This window comes from Oncorhynchus tshawytscha, linkage group LG13 (assembly GCF_018296145.1).
Source record: "Oncorhynchus tshawytscha isolate Ot180627B linkage group LG13, Otsh_v2.0, whole genome shotgun sequence".
NCBI lineage: Eukaryota > Metazoa > Chordata > Actinopteri > Salmoniformes > Salmonidae > Oncorhynchus > Oncorhynchus tshawytscha.
In genome coordinates, this window is record NC_056441.1 from 36,855,358 (window position 1) to 36,875,793 (window position 20,436).

The window sequence follows — 20,436 nt, forward strand, 5'->3', positions numbered from 1 at the left end:
CAAAATATTTCTTTTTTTACTGCAAGCATATTTTTTAATACAAAATGAGAACAAAAAGGTTTATAATCTTATATTTTTATTTTACACAATTGACTTCTAACCGCCCCCCCTCCATCTTTTCTCTTCATCACACTGTGAATAACACCAAAAGGTGAGTTCCTCTCCTGCGCCCGGATCCCCACCCCCAAAAGAGACAATAAATAAATAAAAATCACCTTAAGATGTCACTTGCCGTTCATTAGGTTTTCATATACTTCAGCTCTCACATCAACAAACAGGGAAGCACATTTGCAGCCATCAAAGACACGACAATTCAAACGCCTATAAGGCGGGACACTAGGGGTTCTCTCATTGGCCCCTTCAGCTCCCTTTCATTCATATTCATAGTTTTTTTTGCCAACACAATAAGGGCAACCCCCTTTGGTCATGTTCTGGGAGTTGTAGTCATTAGCAAAAAAAAAGAAAAAAAGGCTGCCATGGGAATCAGTCAGCTTCCTGGTTGAGTAATGTTATGAAGAAGTAGAAACATACAACGTTGAAGAGAGGAGCGGACATTTTCCTTGGTACAAAATATCATGACTTCATTCATCTTAATACTAATCATTCTCCAAGGTGATATGATACAGAACTGAAAAATAAATAAAACTGTTTTCTTAAACTAGAAAAGCAACAAACAAAAAAATACAACAGGATTATAAATTAACCAGAATGAAAGAAAGACATTCACAAATCAAATCTTTGCACACAGCGATGCACGCGGAGGACCTCTGATTTCTGTACCGCGTGACGACGACACGCGTATACACAAACATTTATGTCTGCTGCTCTGGGGGGGTTCCCAGCGGCAACGGAGGGGAGAGGGGCGAAGTGGAATTACAGCGATACAGACTGTCAGTGTGCGCCGGTTTTCAATCTCTAATCTGGAATAAGCCTAGTATCAATTGTGTTAAATTGTGCATGTCCTTACAAGCCACTTCATTGTTACACATTTTGTCACGTTTTTGCTGTTAGTGGGGTCCCGCCAAGAAGTCATCTTTGAATTTGAGTGTTAGCTTCAGACTAATGGGGCCATATGACAAACCCTCCATTCCATCAAACACACACTCCCACCGACCAACACATAGATTGTTGCAGTGGTTTGTGAGGAAATTGCAGTGTGTATGTGTGTTTCCCACCACTTCCACGGTCTCCTAGGCTTGAGGTTTAGGCAGTTGTCAGAGTGGGGCAGCCCACACACTGAACATAAATCCACGCTAGTCCGGTTGTTCCCGACCCACAGACATGAAGTGAAATTCCTCTTCACTTCCCAGTCCAGGAGAGTAAAAAACAAGATGGCAGTCATTGGATATTTTCTGTTTAACTCCCGGTGAGAAACAATTTCCACAATACCCACAATCCAGTTCTTCGGAATGCCATTCTCCAGCAAGTTCTGAGTCATTTCACCACTACCCTCAATGTGTGTGTGCGTATTTCAGTTGTGTGTGTGTGTGTCAGTGTGTACATGCACAAAGTAGTTACAAGGCTCTACCTAACGCTCTGTGGAACTCAGATTAGGTAAAAGTAAGGACAGAAATGTGCAACACAAATAAGGCAGCATCATGTTGGTTGGTTCAAACTGCTGTGGCTTTCTCTGAAACAGTCTTAGCACAATCCCGTTACGAGAGAGAGCGCACAGGAGACTGGAAGGCAAACTGGGATCTGGGTTTTAAAAGGGGGAAGTTCTGTCCTGTTTCACCCCAGTCTAAGTGCACGAACCTGGGCCTCGAGGCCCCCCAGTGAGTGTGTGTACGAAAGTGGGGAAAAAAGAGAAAGATATTTCTCCCCCCATCTATCCCCTTCTCTACCTGCCTTCCATACAGTAGTCTTGGTGCATGAATCCCATGCAAGCCCTATGGATGGATGTTTGGATCAAATGTGACACCCAATATGGCCGCCAGTAGTCTGTCCACTATAGAGCATCTCTTTGAAATGGAAGACGGTCCTTTCTACTTGATCTAATTGTATAGTTTGGACATCTTCCTCTCCATTTCATCCTGGCTGGTGTTTGGGGGGGCTGGGTTAGCCCGTGGAGTCAAACCAGCTCTATAGTTAGATGTATGACGGTTTTGTACACGTCTCCACTACTTCTTCCCAGAAGCGGGTGTCTTGGGGCTTGGGGTCTTCTTGGAGATGGTAGGGATCTTGGAGGGCTTGGCTGCTCCTGGTCGCCGGGGGGTGTCCGAGGTGTCAGAGCAGGCCGAGCGCGTCTCCAGGAGCTCCGAGGCATCCGAAGCGTCGCTGCCCCGCCGGCTGCTGGCCCTGCTGCCCGCTCTGCTTCCCGCTCGGCTGGCAGCACCACTGGCTCCTGATGGGGTACGCCTGGGGTCTGAGAGGAGAGGAGGAGAGAGGGAGAAAGGAGGAGGGGTAGGTAATGAGAGAGAGAACGTGAATAGATAAAAATAAAAATAAAAGATGTTTAGTCTCGTTTTCATTACGGGAATCACATGTTCCAAGACAACACAAATAGAGAACTGAAAATGGGAATCAAATCTGCTATGAAAAATCAGAGGACTTGGTTCTTACCGGTGCGTCCAGGTTTAGTAGAAGTGGGTGTAGCTCCTCCATTCTCTCCAGTCAGGGACCCTCGGCTAGAGTGGAAGGTGGGCCTCTTCAGCTTGGACCCCGAAACTGCCCCCTATAGACAGACACAGGGAATGTCAGACAGTGGCAAACAGTGCTACTGAATACATTAAAGCAGCGTTTCTTAATCCTGGTCCTGAGGACCAAAAAGGGGGTGCACATTTTTCTTTTTGCCTCAGCACTACACACCTGCTCGGACAAAAACCAAACTGACCCTTCAGGTACCCGGGACCAGGATTAAGAAACAGCTGTTTAAAAGTTAATTGCAGCTGTTTTTACATCAATATCAAATCATTTCTGGGTAACAATTAAATACCTTCCTGTGATTGTTGTCAATTAATATGGTTAAAAGTAAACAAAAATAGCTTCTTAGCAAAGAGCAATTTCTTAAGCAGGAATTTTGCTAGGAGTGGTTTAAGTGGGGAGGGAAAACTGAAAATCAGCTGCTGGTGGCATGGGTTTGGAATTCTTTCTCATTGGTCTATTAACTCTTTCGCTGCATGGAAGGTCAAAACAGACTGACATTTCAGACAACCTTTTCAAACAGCTCTTACACTAAAAGGGCATTATCATCCTTTTCACAATTTAAACGATTTCCAACTCAGTGTGAAAAAAAGGATGATTATATATATAGAAATATAATAGGAAATAAAATGTTTGACTGCATTGGCCCTTTAAAAAGGTAGACTCCACAATATGACATCATCATACACGGCGGGACGACGTCAACCAAACAGAGTACGAGTCTGCAAAGGCTGTCACACTTTTGGCTCTTCCCAGTTCGCGTCTTGAGGCATGCCGACATTGGGAAGTCAATAGTGGATTTGAATTTTTCGTTGTTGTTGACGCTTGGAGCCAGGATGTTGTCCCGATGTGTAATGATGATGTCATATTGCTGCGTCGACCTTTAACTAAAGGAGCAGGTACTACTTTCAAGCATCATCCCCATACTAGCACATACTAGCATAATACAGCAGACACGCCATTTGAAAAATGACCAACAAGACGACCAAACTAAATCCCTAGAACTACCAGATGGAGTTCGCTAATAATTATACAATTTGTCACTACTTGCTCTTTAAAAGGATGTCACTTGGAATCTCTATTGACCTACTGCCAGTCGCTTCTTGCCGGGGGCCTAAAATATTGTGACAATTCACATATGAATACGTTTAACTGGCCTATTGAGCAAGAAACGGTGAAACAAGATATAACGCAAATATATTCAGTCTTAAAGCTGAATTTTAATGTCACGTCTTTTAGATCTTCATGGTCCCATTGCACAGTGTGCACTTATGCAGGGTGTATGGCCACCCCCGTAAGTGAGTGACAGTGTGTGTGAGTTGGTGCATTATTAGTTCGCTGGGGCTTGGGACGGGTGGCGGGAGGGGTCAGTTTGTTACCTCGTGCCCAGGGGTGGTGTGGTCGTGGTCTGGGCAGGACTGGCACTTGGTTGGCGTTGGCGTTTTACTGTGTGCCAGCCAGGGCTTGGCATAGCCACGCGAGTTTGAGGACTGGGATAACCAAAGGGAAGGAGGGAGGGAAGGAAGGAGGTAGGCAGCCAAGGAGAATAAAAGGAGGAGGAGAAGCAAGGAGAGGAGCAGGAACGTCGAGGAAAGGAAAATAGGGAAAGGGAGGAAGGGGAAGGAGGGGAGGCAGGTAGTGTAGTGCAGTGTGTTTTTGGTGCGACAGCGGAAGGATTTACAAAACACAGAACGAAAAACAGTACATTTTCCAAGCGAGGTTAGCAGGGGGTGGTTTGAAGGGATTTAGGAGACAAAAGAAAGACAAAAACAAAGCAGAACCAGAAATAAAAATGTCACAGTTAAAGACGTGGTGATTGCAGTTGACATGTAGAAACAGGACCATCCAACATAGACAGACAAAGACAAAGACACACACACACACACACACACACACACACGCGATACAAAAATCACACAATAAACAGACTACACAACTAACGATCAGTGACAACAATACAGATCATTCTGGGTATTCTGGGTAATATGGCTTCATTCTTTGTCCTCCAAGACTGACTGAATGTCTTCTTTAGACTCTGTTCATTCCTCATTTTATGCACCTTGGTTGGACTGCTACACTAGGTAGCGATGATGGTAAACTTGCGATGACCATACACTTTTCCATTTTGACTGAGGCTACAGTAAACTGACCGATTGAATATATGACCAGTGGTGCTACACTAAGTAATACAAAAGCATCATTGTCTAGGGTTTAGGAGTCAGTGGTAGACGTGAGAAAGGCCAGAGAGGTGTGTTACATTGAACTGAGCAGTGGAGGTTTCTCAGAGGAGGACCATCCTCCTCAGTGAATTTCCTAAAAATAGATTTTTTTTTAACCATTTAAAAAGTCATCCTTTTTAGATTAATATATTTTGTATAGTTTTATGTCACAAAACAATTGATTAAAATACACTGTTTTGCAACTAATGTCTACAGTAGCATCAGCAGCACTCTGTAGTGTAGCTTCTGTCCTCCTCTGGGTACATTGACTTCAATACAAAACCTAGGAGGCTCTTGGTTCACACCCACTTCCATAGACGTATACAGTAATTATGACAATTATGTCCAACCTATCAGAGCTCTTGCAGCATGAACTGACATGTTGTCCACCCAATCAAAGGATCAGAGAATGAATCTAGTACTGAAAGCATAAGACAGCTAGCTAGCACTGCAGTGCATAAAATGTGGTGAGAATTTGACTCAAAAGAGAGAGGAAGACAATAGTCGAAGAGTTTTGAACAAATTCATTTCTTCCAAAATGAAGCAGAGGCAAGAAACTCTCATTTGCAACTGCTGGACTAATGATTACACCCTAGATCAGCTAGATGCAGGTCATGTGTCACTATCTGTCACACAAAGTTCTCTCGAACTGTGTGCACCTACATTGTAAACTTTCATTCATAGTAGTAGCTTAAACCGATCACTGTTACACTGAACTGGGTGAATGGAATATGAATGACAGTCATCCAATATGCTGTAATAGAAATAAGGCCATGCTCATGAGAAGAAAAATAAAAATAAAAAATAAAAATTGGCTTCCCTCATCATAAATGGCACTGACCGCCACTGGCACTGAGATCATCAAAACTCGACCTTTGAGTGTAATCGACACACAATTAGTGCGATGACGAACCAGTGTGACAACAACCATTGTAAGAAAGTTGGTGAGAAGATGGGCCACCGAGACAAACAACAAGACATGGTGAGAACAAAAACTCTGACATGGGGCCTCCCGAGTGTTGCAGTGGTCTTAGGCACTGAATCACAGAGCTTGAGGTGTCTTTACTCGTGCTCTAGCGACTCCTTGTGGCGGGCCGGGCGCCTGCAGGCTGACTGGTCGTCAGTTGAACAGTGTTTCCTTCGACACATTGGTGCGGCTGGCTTCCGGGTTAAGCGGGCACGTGGCACGGTTTGGCAGGTCATGTTTCGGAAATGTCATGACTCGACCTTCTTCTCACCCGAGCCCGTTGGGGAGTTGCAGCGATGAGACAAGATCGTAATTGGATTGCAAATTGGATATCACAAAATTGGGTAGAAAAGGGGGGTAAAATACAAAAAATTCAACAAAACAATTTGTGACATGACCGACGTGACATTGATTGACTGCAGTTTGTGAACATGTATTGTAGTATTGTTATGTATGTGTGTAGTGTACTCTTGCAGTTTCCATTTTAGTCTTTGTTTGCATTAGGAATACTTAGAGAGAAACCATGTCCACAGCAATTAAAGTAGATTGTGTAATTGCTCAGCCTACATTAAAAGACACTACCGATCTTCGCGACAGACTTCTACTATACCTAACATAATAACCAACATATGATGTTAAGAGAAGCATGGAGATCTCTCTTTAAGGGCTATATAGTTCTATCACCTCGCTCCCATAGAACATAATACCATATTGAGTCAATCATGAGTACACCGGTTCGGTCAAGTTTTCATGGTCTGGGGAGCTTTTCCCATTCTAGTAATTGTATTTCTACGGGGAAGAAGGGGTTTGGGGGCACTTACTCTGGAGGAGGCGGTAGGGGTGGCGGGAGTGGAGGGCAGGGAGGCGCAGCTATGTGCGCTGTGTGAGGCTGAGGAGGAGGAGCGGGTGGGCGAGGCTGTGCGGGAGCCGGGTTTGGAGCGCCGGCCACGGGAACGGAACGCTGCCAGGCCCTGGGAAGCCCCCTCCGGTAGGATGAACTTCTCACGCAGCTCCAGGTTGGTACGGCCTCGGGCTGGAGTGAGGGAGGAAGGGAAGAAGGAGAGCGAGATAGAGAAAGAGTGTGAAAGAAAGAGGGAGACAAAATAAGAGTCATGTTCAGTCAATTACAGACGCAGTGCAGAGCAGCGAGTCAGTGCACTGTGTGGTCGAGTCCGTGTTGAGTAGGGTAGGGGGAAGGGAGGGAATCAGAGTCGGTGAAGTGCACTTCTGGCTGGGCTACTTTTTTAAGGGGAAGAGGAAGTGGGTGTGTTTGTGACGGTGCAGAGGGGATAGAGGAAGGCAGCAAGGCATCCTCACACAGAGGTTAGAGATCAGTGTATCCAAACTACTAGCGAGAAAAATGTTTCAAAGTATGGGCCTAAATAGTAAATTTTTATATGTTATAGCCACACTAATAGAACAACTGTTCTATGTCTGGTTCTATAGCTAGAACACAGAGGTCTGTCTGTAAACCAAACCACAGCCTCTTCTCTCACTGCGAGGGAGTCGCTCCGTTGACTCCTTTATTCATTCCCTAATTCATAAACAGTGTGTTTGGCACGCTTATGTGTTTGGCGCGCTTATGTGGGGCATGCCCGGTTATGCTTTGGGGGAGCCCCAATACAGTACCATGGGGGACTCCCCTCCCATAGACACTCATAGAAGCATTCTTAGACAAGATAGTTCAGCAGCCCCAGCACACAACAACTTAAGCCCAGAAAAGCCAGCCACAGAGAGAGAGAGATAGAGAGAGAAACAGAGAGAGAGAGAAACAGAGAGAGAGAGAGAAACAGAGAGAGAGAGAGAAACAGAGAGAGAGAGAGAAACAGAGAGAGAGACAGAGAGAGAGAGACAGAGACAGAGAGAGAGAGAGAGAGAGAGAGAGAGACACAGAGAGAGAGAGACAGACACAGAGAGAGAGAGACAGACACAGAGAGAGAGAGACAGACAGAGAGACAGACAGACAGAGAGACAGAGAGACAGACACAGAGAGACAGACAGAGAGAAAGAGAGACAGACACAGAGAGAAAGAGAGACAGACACAGAGAGAGAGAGACAGACACAGAGAGAAAGAGAGACAGACACAGAGAGAGAGAGACAGACACAGAGAGAGAGAGACAGACACAGAGAGAGAGAGACAGACAGAGAGACAGACAGAGAGACAGAGAGACAGACACAGAGAGACAGACAGAGAGAAAGAGAGACAGACACAGAGAGAAAGAGAGACAGACACAGAGAGAAAGAGAGACAGAGACAGAGAAAGAAAGAGAGAGACAGAGAGACAGAGAGATGAAAGGGCTGCAGCTAGCATTAGCAGCAGGTCACCGGAGCCGTGGTCAGCAGCTATACCCAGGACAGAACACACCCCCTCAGAGTCATCCACTAGCAAGAGCAGCAAAGGCCAGTCGATAATAAATGGGTGCGCGCCCTGCAATTACATCCCCCAGCGAGTCAGGTGCACCCTCTAATTCAGTCCCCACCCACCATCACATTTAAAGAGTGCTAATAGAAACCCAGGCTGGCCACACCCAGGTCTTAGACGGGCTCTGTTTTTTAATGGGACTGGCCCGTCAAACCGTGCAGCCATTTTGGATCCACATGGCAACCATCACCACCAAGACCAGGGTTGGCCAATCCTTTTTTTTTTTTTTTTTTTTTTTTTTGAGTGGGAAGCATGACGTGGACTGGCCCACGGACAAGACTTAGACATGTTTAAACATACACACGCCCACACATAGATACAAGCAGATGGGCGGTTAGAACAAGCGATTTAGAGCTGGGGGGGGATGGACAGAGAGAGAGAGAGAGAGCAATGGAAGCGAGAGGGAGTGTAGGTACCTCTGCAGCAGAAATAGCCAGGAGTGACCGTCACTGAGAGACACAAGAGACAAGGTGAAATAGTGGCGTGCTCACGGGCGAGATGGAAACACATCGACAAGACACATACATTCCATCTACTTAGCGGTCTCTCTCGCATATACACACACACACAAAACACACTTTCTCTCTCTCTCTCACTTCAACACAGAAGACAGTGGCAAAGGAGTAAAAACACAGGTGAAGTCCCCAAGGTTGAGGTGGAGGACACATCAGGGGACCCCAAGTGGCTATAACAACTTGAAAACAAAGACACGGGTCAGTGACAGACCTATAACCTATGATACAGATCCCTCGCGCTAGCATTAGCATGTAGCCAGAAAGGGTAAGAAACGTTAGTTCAGTGTCACAGACAGCAAAGCACGGCAAAAAGAAAACAACAACCAAGAGGGAAGTGTGAGAGAGAGAACGAAAAAGAGGCGCAGGGAGAAAAAGGGGGAAAGGGAGCGCGAGAGAGGAACCCAACCTATACGAGATGAAATGGTGCTACTGGAGTCGGAGCGAAGGATCTTAAGTCCAGGATGTTGCACTGGAAGGGGAGAGAAAAGGAGAGAGGGAAGAAGGAAAGGTAAGGGAGGGAGAGAACTGAAGACCATGCACCATGCAATACTGCTCTGAAAGAATGATTGTGTCGCAGGAGAAAAAGAGTAAGAGAGAGAGAAAGAGAGAGAGAGAGAGAGAGAGAGAGAGAGAGAGAGAGAGAGAGCGAGAGATGGAGATGATTCAAGCCCCCCGACTCAAAGAACTATTATAGAAAGGGATGAAGAGAAAGAAGGGCTGATGGAGAAAAAGAGAGAGATTGCCCTGAGGACCACACCAGACAAACCGTAGACAGCTATGGAAAAGACAGAACTCTGAAAACCTGAAAGGTTATATGCAAGATGTCCGACTAGTTGTTAGTTTAAACAGTGGACTGTAGTACCATATGTTACACTTTGACCCCCACAGTGTAACCAGCGCCTTGCATTTTCTACTCTGTAACTGTGTGTGTGTACATGCATTCTGTATTTGTACTCAATATTTGTATGTACAGTTGAAGTGGGAAGTTTACATATACCTTAGCCAAATACATTTAAACTCAAGTTTTTCACAATTCCTGACATTTAATCCTAGTAAAAATTCCGTGTCTTAGGATCACCACTTTATTTTAAGAATGTGAAATGTCAGAATAATAGTAGAGAGAATGATTTATTTCAGCTTTTATTTTTTCCATCACATTCCCAGTGGGTCAGAAGTTTACATACACTCAATTAGTATTCGATAGAAATGCCATTAAATTGTTTAACTTGGGTCAAATGTTTTGGGTAGCCTTCCATAAGCTTCCCACAAAAAGTTGGGTAAATTTTGGCCCATTCCCCATGACAGAGCTGGTGTAACGGAGTCAGGTTTGTAGGCCTCCTTGCTCGCACATGCTTTTTCAGTTCTGCCCACACATTTTCTATGGGATTGAGGTCAGGGCTTTGTTATGGCCACTCCAATACCTCGACTTCGTTGTCTTTCAGCCATTTTGCCACAACTTTGGAAGTATGCATGGGGTCATTGTCCATTTGGAAGACCCATTTGCGGCCAACCTTTAACTTCCTGACTGATATCTTGAGATGTTGCTTCAATATATCCACATCATTTCCCACCTCATGATGCCATCTATTTTGTGAAATGCACCAGTCCCTCCTGCAGCAAAGCACCCCCACAACATGATGCTGCCACCCCCGTGATTCACGGTTGGGATGGTGTTCTTCGGCTTGCAAGCCTCCCCCTTTATTCTCCAAACATATCGATGGTTATTATGGCCAAACAGTTCTATTTTTGTTTCATCAGAACAGAGGACATTTCTCCAAAAAGTACCATCTAAGTCCCCATGTGCAGTTGCAAACCGTAGTCTGGCTTTTTTAATGGCGGTTTTGGAGCAGTGGCTTCTTCCTTGCTGAGCAGCCTTTCAGGTTAGGTTGATATAGGACTCGTTTAACTGTGGATATAGATACTTTTGTGCCTGTTTCCTCCAGCATTTTCACAAGGACCTTTGCTGTTGTTCTGGGATTGATTTGCACTTTTCGCACAAAGTACATTCATCTCTAGGAGACAGAACAGTCTCCTTCCTGAGCGGTATGACTGCTGCTTGGTCCCATGGTGTTTATACTTACGTTCTATTGTTTGTACAGATGAACGTGGTACCTTCAGGTGTTTGGAAATTGTTCCCAAGGATGAACCAGACTTGTGGAGGTCTACCATTTATTTTGGCTGATTTGGCTGATTTCTTTTGATTTTCCCATGGGGTCAAGCAAAGAGGCACTGAGTTTGAAGGTAGGCCTTGAAAAACATCCACAGGTACACCTCCACTTGACTCAAATTATGTCAATTAGCCAATCAGAAGCTTCTAAAGCCATGACATCATTTTCTGGCATTTTCCCACTGGAATTGTGAATTATAAGCGAAATAATCTGTCTGTAAACAATTGTTAGAAAAATGACTTGTGTCATGCACAAAGTAGATGTCATAACCAACTTGCCAAAACTATAGTTTGTTAACTAGAAATTTGTGGATTGGTTGAAAAACGAGTTTTAATGACTCCAAACTAAGAGTACGCAAACTTCTGTATGTATGTATGTATGTATGCGTGTATGTATGTATGTATGTATGCATGCATGTATGCATGTGTGGCTGTGCATAAATAAACCCCACTCACCTCTGCAGGGATCGTTCTTGACCAGGAACTCGTCCAGGGCCATCCAGCCCCCTCCGACCCGCACCATGACCGTACTGCGCAGGATACGCACCAACCGCAACTGCTGCGAGTCTCCAAACTAACACCGCAACGGAGAGGAGAAACAGAGAGGAATTCAGTGAGTGCAACCGAGTACAACGATTATTGACATGAGATTTCTTTTGAATCCAAAAGCCATTCTATACAGCAGCCCATACCAATCAGAGCAAAAGTATACATCACTCCATGCAAATTATACTACAACACCCATGCACTGATGATACTACTAAAATCACCTATGTGTCAAAAGCCCAGCTTACCCAACAATCTAAAACAAAAGATCAGTTCCCATAGTCATCTTTAAAAGATTTCATTCTACCTTAGTCAGCTTTGTTTCATGCAGAAGGACATTTACACTTTCAGAGAGTTTTGCTTCTGTGAAGCAATACCAAGTCAGAGCTATCTTTGATTAGCCTGTGTCTGTTTGTGCTGTCTTGTCAACTCTTTGGTAATGTTTGATTATTGTGACAATGACCATAGAGTTGGCAAGACAGCACAAACAGATAAGGGACCCAATGTTCATTTTGAATTACTCTCAGAACAGCATGATTTTTCAATTTGCCCCAGTCCAAAGCTAATCGGATAGGGTAACCCCTGGTTCCCATTATAACCCTTATCATTATCAGATTTCAAATCTGCAAAATCACACCAAGAGAACAATCTCAATGGCCTATGAAACCCACTTCCATAATTCGCACCCACAGTGTAATGCTATATTTGATGGCGTTATGTCATTTCCGGTCAAACACGAAATGCAATGTCACCGTGGCAACAGTTTTTGTGGCAGTAGAATTGAGGCCACTGCATTGGTGGAGATCCAGGAAGCAGTTTTCAAAAGGACCAAACACTGGAGTCAACTTTACCTGGTTTCCAAGGAAGAACTACAATAAATCCAGCAGACGTGGAGGAGGAATAAACAAAGAGAAAGAGAAAGAATGAAATAACATTGTACAGACAAAAAAATACTTCAGACTAAACCTGGCATTGGATAAGACCTCATTTGGAAAGAGAAATTAAACTGTAGCTCACTCTACATTCTACGTAATACTTTTTTAAACAATTCACAGCGAGATGGATCCGTCAGTGAAGGGTGAAGCCGGACACACACAAGAAGAGAGTCAGACAGACAGAGAGGTGTGGTGTCACGTGACCCAAGCTCGGTGCAGTTAGTTTATAGTCCAGCGTCTTTCGCCAGACACTGGAGGTCATTAACCCATGGATAATGATGATGTAGATCACAACAACAAAAAACTGCGATGGTAGTAGTTGCTAATCCTGGAACTGTGATAAATGTTATGGTTTAAAAGTTATATTTAGTGTTTATATTAGTTTGTTGGTGGGAAGCACACACAGCATATCAATCCCATAGTGCTGTGATTAGAGATATGTCTACAGAGACACGACACGTTGAAGCGCTTCGGGGTGCACAACATACAGTCCGCGGGCCAGATGCGGCCTGTGAGACGCTCTTTTTTTGGCCCGCGGATTTCTTTGTAATTGTCAATAATATGCGACCACCTTATATGAGTATATAGCAAAGCTTAGAGAAGCTTGCTTACAAAGCCGGCATTTCCATGGATACAGCTGAGTGCTACTGCTATTGGCTAACATTTAAATGCGTGAGGAATGGAGTGATGTCATTCGTTAGTTCAACAACAGCAGTTATTGGTGCTCAAAGAAGTAGTGACACACAGCCAGCATCAGCTAAAAAAAACACTAGGGTGTGTCTGAAATGACAACCTATTCTCTTCTGTATAGAGCTCTACTTTTGTCCAGGGCCCTGTTCAAAAGGTAGTGCACTATGGTCAAAAGTTGTGCACTATATAGGGAATAGGGTGCCATTTTAGATTCAGTCCTAGACCCACCATGACTGCAAACTTTAGAAAAAAATGCACATTATTCTTAACATTACCAAGACTCACTCCGTCAAGTAGGATCTGAAAACTGTATTTAGCTAAGTAGAAGCTGTCCAAGCAAAATAAGCTTTTAAGATTATTATTGTTTACGTCCACAGCACTGTAGACTCAGGTGTAACTCACCTTGTAATTGCTCTGGCCCATCTGTATTTAAAAATACAATATCTCATACCTAATACTAAGTCATAGTACGCAGACAGAATATATAATCATGTGTTTATTAACTGTTGATAAGTGTACACAGTCACAGGCTGAGGAGGACTTACTCTGTACTTGTTCTCTCCTATCTGCTCCACCTGGAACCGCTTGGCACATTTACACTGTGCCACCTGTCTGGTCACCTGCACAGAGTGAGAAAAGAGAGAGGGGGAAAGTCACGAAGCTAGCGCCATTAACCTCCAATTCATGAGCTATTGGACTCGGTAAGTCAAAGGTCCAGCTTTGTAATTCAAAATAAGTGTTTGTGTGTGTGTGTGGTTTATGATAGGTGGGTATATCTGTGTGTGTGTGTGTGTGTCTTCCTCACCTCGTCTTCTATCTTGTCAGCGTCGGTGGTGGGCCGGTAGGCGTCCTTGTTGGGGTGCAGCGCCGCCACAAACTCATAGTAGTCGATGTAACCGTCTCCGTCCTGATCAAAGATGTCTGCCACCGCTGTCATCTCCAACCTGCTGGTGGGGAACTCTGCACAACACAACCAACTGTCAGGAAAAGATATGGGACTAATCACCAAGCTATAGGACTTTCTGTATGACCAAGATATAGGACTAATCACCAGGATATAGGACTTTCTGTATGACCAAGATATAGGACTAATCACCAGGATATAGGACTTTCTGTATGACCAAGATATAGTACTAATCACCAAGATATAGGACTTACTGTATGACCAAGATATAGGACTAATCACCAGGATATAGGACTTTCTGTATGACCAAGATATAGGACTTTCTGTGTGACCAAGATATAGGACTAATCACCAAGATATAGGACTTTCTGTGTGACCAACATATAGGACTAATCACCAAGATATAGGACTTATCAGAATGACATAGGACTTATCAGAACGACATAGGACTTATGACCAAGATATAGGCCTTGACTAGCGTTTAAGTTGGAGCAGGCTATGAGCAAAGAACAGCGCTAACAATGTGTAGCCAGGTCTGAAGAACATACTTGAGGCCAGGATGCCGTCGATGAACTCCTGGCGAGTGATCTTTCCGTCCTGGTCCTTGTCGATGCGTCTGAAGAAGTCCATGACGCGCGACTTCTTGTGGTTCATCCAGCGCATGTACTTCTTCCTCCACACGTCAAAGTCAAAGCTGGCAAACTCTTTCAGCTGGGGACAAAGACAATGAACATAAATGTAAGACAAATGAGGAAGAGCAATATCCTGCAAAAAAAAAAAAACACCCTGCAAATGTACAGACATCCCACTTTTGAAACCAATGTAGCGAACGTGACAGTGATGCAGGTCTCAAACCCGGGTCTCCAAGCCCTCTACTGCTCTAATAGGGGAGATCGATTGTTACAATACAGTACCTCTTCAAGCCTGTCGAGGGAGTCGTTGAGCTTCCGCTGGCGGTCGAGGGCAAGCAGCCACACCTGCTGCCACCTTGAGCAGAGCTGGGTCAGACGGGGGTTGCCCCCGGCGACCTGCATCGCCGCCTGTTGATGCTGTTGTTGCTGCTGGTTTTTACCTGTAGGGAGAGGTGTCACGGTTAATCCGCATTATATGGGTTTGAATGTTGATGGAACGTTCGATCATATTTCGGCGACTTTTACTGTTTTTCTCATTCAGTGAAGTCAGTCAAGGATGGACTGTGAATGTTTTGGGGGAATAGGCACCCACTGTATCTTTGATTATGCATTTCTAGGTACATATGCAGTCAATATAACATATTATAAATGCATCTCTGTGAGGTAAAATAAGGTAACGTACGAGCTCCTCTCCTCTCAGCTAGGCTGCTAGGGGGCTCTGCTGGTTTCCTCTTGTAAGTCTTGGTCACTTTGTCCACGTCAGGCTGCTTCCGGGTCATCTCCTCCATAAACACCTGGGAACAATGGATTGGCATTAGACACAGCCAATCGGAAAGAGTGAAAACAATTAGAATAGTGACTTAGCCAATGAGGGTTTGAGAAAAGTAGACTCCTCTCACCTGGTGTTCTGTGATGAGTGTTTTGAGCTGAGGGATGTCCTGCGGAAGGGTCTCTCCGTCACGCTGGACTAGGGTGGTCTCTGCCCACTGCAGCCATGACAAGAGCTCCTCCAACAGCGTGGCGTTGTTGAGTAGCTCTGTCAGAGCCGACTCCAGACGCTGCTCGTGCTGTTTGGCCCATGTGAGGACCTATAGAAGCAAAATGCACCAATTAATGGGTGAAACACTTGAAATGGCCCAACTGGGCTTTAAACATCTTTACCCCCCCATCTTATCTCTCTATACATCCCTCTCCCTTTACCCTCTCCAGCCAACCTACCTCTTCGAAGCGGGCGCGGATAATGGTTATCCAGTGTTTGATGGTGGTGATGCAGTCAGCCTGGCACGCGGTGAGGATGGCCTCGCCCTGGCCCGCTGCCCGGTTCACATCTGTCCTCTTCTCCTCGACCGTGGCCATGAAGTTCCGGTGGGTGTGGAGCAGCGCCTGCAGAGTCTCCGCCTCCTCGGGCAGCACGCCGCGGAAACGCAGCGTCTGCTCCGCCTCCGACAGCCACTCCAGCAGCAGCCGCACCGCAGTGCGGAACTCCTCCGCCTGAGAGAGAGGGATGACAGAGGGAGGGATCATTAGAAGGATAGAGAAAAAAGGTTTTCAGTTTTAATGCGCTTTCACAGTCCAGTTTAAGGTATTATGCGCTATACTGCGCTTCCACAGATCGCATTAAAGAAAGGAAAGACGATGGACTGAAATGATCGGTATCTTTACATTAAATGATCATAAAATTCTAAGTCTTGTAACTTGCAAGTATTGTATTAATACATAAAAAAAGAGAAATGGCACAACCCCATGGCTTCTTCTTCCCAACTGACCTGTTTGAGGGCCTGCTGAAGACGGGTCTGCTTGGTGACGGACAGGGCACAGACCGTGTCCCAGCGGTTGCTGAGCTCTTGCAGTTGAACTTTGACCCAGGCGGTGTCGTCGCGGCCCGTCTCCATCAGTTCTCTGGCTGAGCGCTTCAGGGCGTGGACACTAGTGGTCCTCTTCCCCAACTCCTTCTGGAAGGCCTGAGGAGACAAAACCAAACAGAGGTCAAACAACATGGAAATAGTGTTCACCTAAACATAGAGCACTGGGTCAAACATTTTTTTCTCTTCATGTTCGATAAATAAGAATTCACATTTAAAAATGGGCAATGAGGCGCTGGACCAATGTAAGCATAGACTTTCTTTTTTTTTTTACACAACCGATGGTCTAACATTTGCTGTTACATAAATGAATACCTTGTGTGAGTCCATGAGGTTGGAGACCAGGTCCAGGTCTCCATGGACTGGCAGGTCTTCAGCCAACTGGGGTTCTACACGGTACAGCCAGTCCACCAGGGCCTGCAGGGCCTCAGCAAACTGACCTGAGAACAGCAGGGCCTCCTCCAGCTTGTGTTGCCTGGATGAGAGACGGAGAAGGAAAAAGTAGCTGTCATTATACGAACTTTGCCTTTATGATCCAGTATTCTATTTTGGCAGCGGCCTGGAGAGCTACTGGGTTTGCAAGGTTTTGTTCCAGACCTGCTTCAACACGCTTGTTTCAAATAATCAGTCAATAATCGTGGGGTTCAATCAGGACCAGAATTAGCTGAATCGGGTGCGTTACTCAGTGCTGGACTGGAACAGAAACCTGCACAGTCAGTCAGTCTCCAGGACTGGAGTTGGAGAACAGTCCCATATTAGTCATTGTAATAAAGCAGTAGGCGTGGAGTTTTCCCCTCACCTCTCCACACTCTTCCCACAAACGGTGTCCCACTTGTCCCTGACCTCCCCCAGTAGGTGGTCTAGTTTCTGGGTGTCTTCGGCCAGCGTAGCCTTGTCCCTCATGGCCTTACCAGACCTCACTGTGGTGTCATACACCGGCTGCTTCGAGCCCAGAGCCTTCTGAAACTCCTTCGGTCGGGAGGAGAGAGAGGGGTATTCAGTTAAGGATACCATGTCGTACAGGTAAGAGGATCTAGATTAGGCAGCCTCATCATATGTTGTGTGTGAGTATCACTCAGATCCCGATTATTTCCATGCAAGACCCACACAGTGAGCTTCAAAGTGAGACTCCTACTGCACCTTGTGTTTGGTCAGTTGTACTCTGATCTTGTCTGGTTCGTTGGAGATCTCCAGCTCTGAATCGAGCCGGCTCTCAGCCTCCTCCAGCCAGTCAGACAGTTTCCTCCACGCCTCATGGAACTAGAGGGAGGTCAAGAGAAACTGGTTGATCATCTCTAACGGATGTGTGCATTCTGGTACAAAATGGCTGCCATATATGATCCATTCCGGTGCTGCATACTGGTTAGGGTGAATGCCGTAAAAAGGACCACCCTGGGGTCAGTACCTGCTTGGCCCTCTTGCGGGCCTCGTCGAGGTGTCTGCCACGGTCCAGGGACCTCTGCACCAGCTTGTCCCAGCGGGCCTGTACACTCAGCAGCAGGTTCTTGATCAGAACCACATCCTGCTTTATACTGGCGAAACGCAGCTGAGAACCGGCCTTCTCCAAGGCCAGCACCTGCTCCCTGTGGGTGTTCACCTCATTCACAAACACCTGGGGGGGAACAGAGAGGCCGAGAGCGTGTTACAGTTGAATTCGTCCCTCGTGACAGCCTTAACATGAAATTGATTAGCTGATTTGGTTCTGGGTGACATGACTTCAGCTGTACATGCAGATCACCACATACTAACATAAAGGAAGGGAAATATATCAAGTCTGCAAAATGTCTGATGAATATGATAAGTCAACTTACATTTATATTTATGTAAAATACAGTCAAGTATATACCATTCTATTCCATGGTAACTACTCACCGATATAACCCCACCTACCATAGAAATTAATGTCAATCACACATAACATAGGATCTCTACACTTCCACTGTGCCTAAACTGCCCACCTTGTGTTCGTCTATCTGAAAGAGTACAGTGTCCAGGATGAGGGAGGGGGGCTGGGCCATGTTGAGGGTCTGCTCTGCCTGGGTCAGCCAGTTGATGGTGTCCTGGAGGGAGGACTGGAACCCTGTTGCCAGCGACACCGCCTCGTCCAGCTTCGCCTAGGGGTGGGACGGGTGGGGGGCAAAATAGTCAGTGAAAGGGTTGATGGTAACATATACTGTAGATACAGCTCCTATGTAAAACAGTGTTTTCTATAGTCGAGCTGTGAAAATGTATATTGTATTAGTTCGAGTCTAAAACCTACCCAGTAAAAACACGAGTGCAGCACTTCAAATATACATATATACAAATGAAACATTCACAACTTTGCGTTAAGGTGCTTGTTTCTCAAATTAGCAAAAATTCGCTCTAAGCTTCGCAACAATGACATTTTCTGAAGGAGCTCTTCCAGAGAAGATTCCGCAACTTCTGGAGAAAAATGGAAATATATAAAAAGGTTCTTTATGGCTACAAGTAAAAACCACGGTGTTTCAACTTTTGGCCTTGTTCAGGGTTTTTAAATCAGTATTAGAAGGAACTCGTCCTCATAGCTCTTCACGTATCTAAACCGAAGGTTCCTCTCTCACCGTGCGGTCGTCCATCTTGGTGTTCAGGCTGGCCCACTTGTTCTGCAGCAGGGCCAAGTTCTGTTGAGTCTGGGTCGTACCAGCTCCGGGGCCACCCTCCTCCCCCCCGCGGGAAAGCAACATGGACTCTCCCGCGTCCAGCAGCCGGTTGTACTGCTCAGCACGCTGGGCCAACTGGGTCTGGAGCTCCTATAGAGAAAGACACACAGATGTTTCCAAAGGAATTTGATACTTTGAGGATCCGCCCAATAACAACCGGTGTTACATAGACATGCAGAATACATAACCTAACACACCCATTACACATGGTTAAAAACAACATACATTCAGATTAGATCGTAGATTGGACAGTGAATGAGTGTTGTACATCATATCTAGTGTATGTGTGGCCAGGGTGCAGTGTCATAACGTGTATCCCCATTAGCATGTGTTTTCTCCATCACATCATATCTAGTGCATGAATTGGCAGGCTGCAGTATCATAAAAATATATCCCCAGTATTACCAGGTGCTGCTGCAGCTGCTCCCGGGCCGTTTCAGGCAGGCCACCTGTGGGTTTGGCTGCAGACAGCTGGCTCTCTGTCCTCCTCAGCCACTGCAGGAACTCCTCCAGCTCACCATGGAAACCCTCCGCCTGGGGAACGAGGGACAAGGAGGGGAAGAGGGGAGCGGGAACAAGAGAGGAAGTCATGAGTTGTGCGTTAAATGGCAGTGCTACTGTGTCGTTCATTCACTTGCCCCGTGGTTTTTTAGCTCAACTAAGATTAAGTACAGTATTTAAACGGTTCCTTAACTGGGAAATAACACATTTTTCTAGGGAGATGATAACCTGATAATCTTATTTGTACAAGTTGGAAACCCGTAATATATAAATATAATTACAGGGAAGGTTGAGACAAAATGGATAGAAATGGTTTCATTCTTTCTTTTCGCTTAGTTCAGTTCAGTTAAACAGTACTCGTACTGTAAAACTCTTCCCAGCCCACTCCTCCTGCATCCTTCCTACCTGGTGCAGTGCGGCCTCCAGTAGTTTCTGTCGGTCCTGGGTCTTGAGTAGCAGGTTCTCCCAGCCGCGGTTGAGGTGGTCCAGCTGGCCGCGGAGGTGGTTGGCCTCGTCCCCGGGACTGGACTCCAGCAGCTCGGCCCCCGCCGCGTTCACCGTCTCCACCGTGGACCGATGGGACAGCACGTCGTTCCTCAGCACCTGAAAGAGAGCGAGGGAGGGAGTGTTGGTTACACTTCTCCAATGCAATAATTAATGTGAAGCAAGCATTCTGGCACAAAATGGCTGCCATGCATAATCTATAATAAGGGAAAATAACAGAAGTGAGGCTGATATGGAGGGGAGATTGA

The 20,436-nt window shown here is 45.7% G+C and overlaps 1 protein-coding gene across 30 annotated transcripts in view; it reads right to left on the reverse strand.

Moving 5' to 3' along the window:
* Positions 1-7: 7 nt before the first annotated feature.
* LOC112266035 (microtubule-actin cross-linking factor 1-like) overlaps positions 8-20,436 on the reverse strand; it is a 261,147-nt gene continuing 240,718 nt past the window's right edge. For 11 of the 30 annotated variants that reach the window (XM_042295673.1, XM_042295672.1, XM_042295671.1 and 8 more), the window contains 25 exons: positions 20,090-20,287; positions 19,589-19,717; positions 19,085-19,273; positions 18,461-18,616; positions 17,908-18,114; positions 17,643-17,762; positions 17,302-17,471; positions 16,818-16,977; positions 16,407-16,601; positions 15,859-16,131; positions 15,540-15,728; positions 15,323-15,434; positions 14,923-15,080; positions 14,557-14,719; positions 13,910-14,064; positions 13,650-13,724; positions 13,507-13,527; positions 12,331-12,348; positions 11,390-11,507; positions 9,173-9,235; positions 8,668-8,700; positions 6,651-6,862; positions 4,023-4,133; positions 2,563-2,674; positions 8-2,365 (listed from right to left, as the gene is read on the reverse strand). In XM_042295673.1, coding sequence (XP_042151607.1) covers positions 2,121-2,365; positions 2,563-2,674; positions 4,023-4,133; positions 6,651-6,862; positions 8,668-8,700; positions 9,173-9,235; positions 11,390-11,507; positions 12,331-12,348; positions 13,507-13,527; positions 13,650-13,724; positions 13,910-14,064; positions 14,557-14,719; positions 14,923-15,080; positions 15,323-15,434; positions 15,540-15,728; positions 15,859-16,131; positions 16,407-16,601; positions 16,818-16,977; positions 17,302-17,471; positions 17,643-17,762; positions 17,908-18,114; positions 18,461-18,616; positions 19,085-19,273; positions 19,589-19,717; positions 20,090-20,287 — 3,582 coding nt within the window. In that variant the 3' untranslated portion in view covers positions 8-2,120. The remainder of the gene's footprint in view (positions 2,366-2,562; positions 2,675-4,022; positions 4,134-6,650; positions 6,863-8,667; positions 8,701-9,172; positions 9,236-11,389; positions 11,508-12,330; positions 12,349-13,506; positions 13,528-13,649; positions 13,725-13,909; positions 14,065-14,556; positions 14,720-14,922; positions 15,081-15,322; positions 15,435-15,539; positions 15,729-15,858; positions 16,132-16,406; positions 16,602-16,817; positions 16,978-17,301; positions 17,472-17,642; positions 17,763-17,907; positions 18,115-18,460; positions 18,617-19,084; positions 19,274-19,588; positions 19,718-20,089; positions 20,288-20,436) is intronic. The other 19 variants (XM_042295674.1, XM_042295680.1, XM_042295678.1 and 16 more) reach the window with 8 other exon arrangements.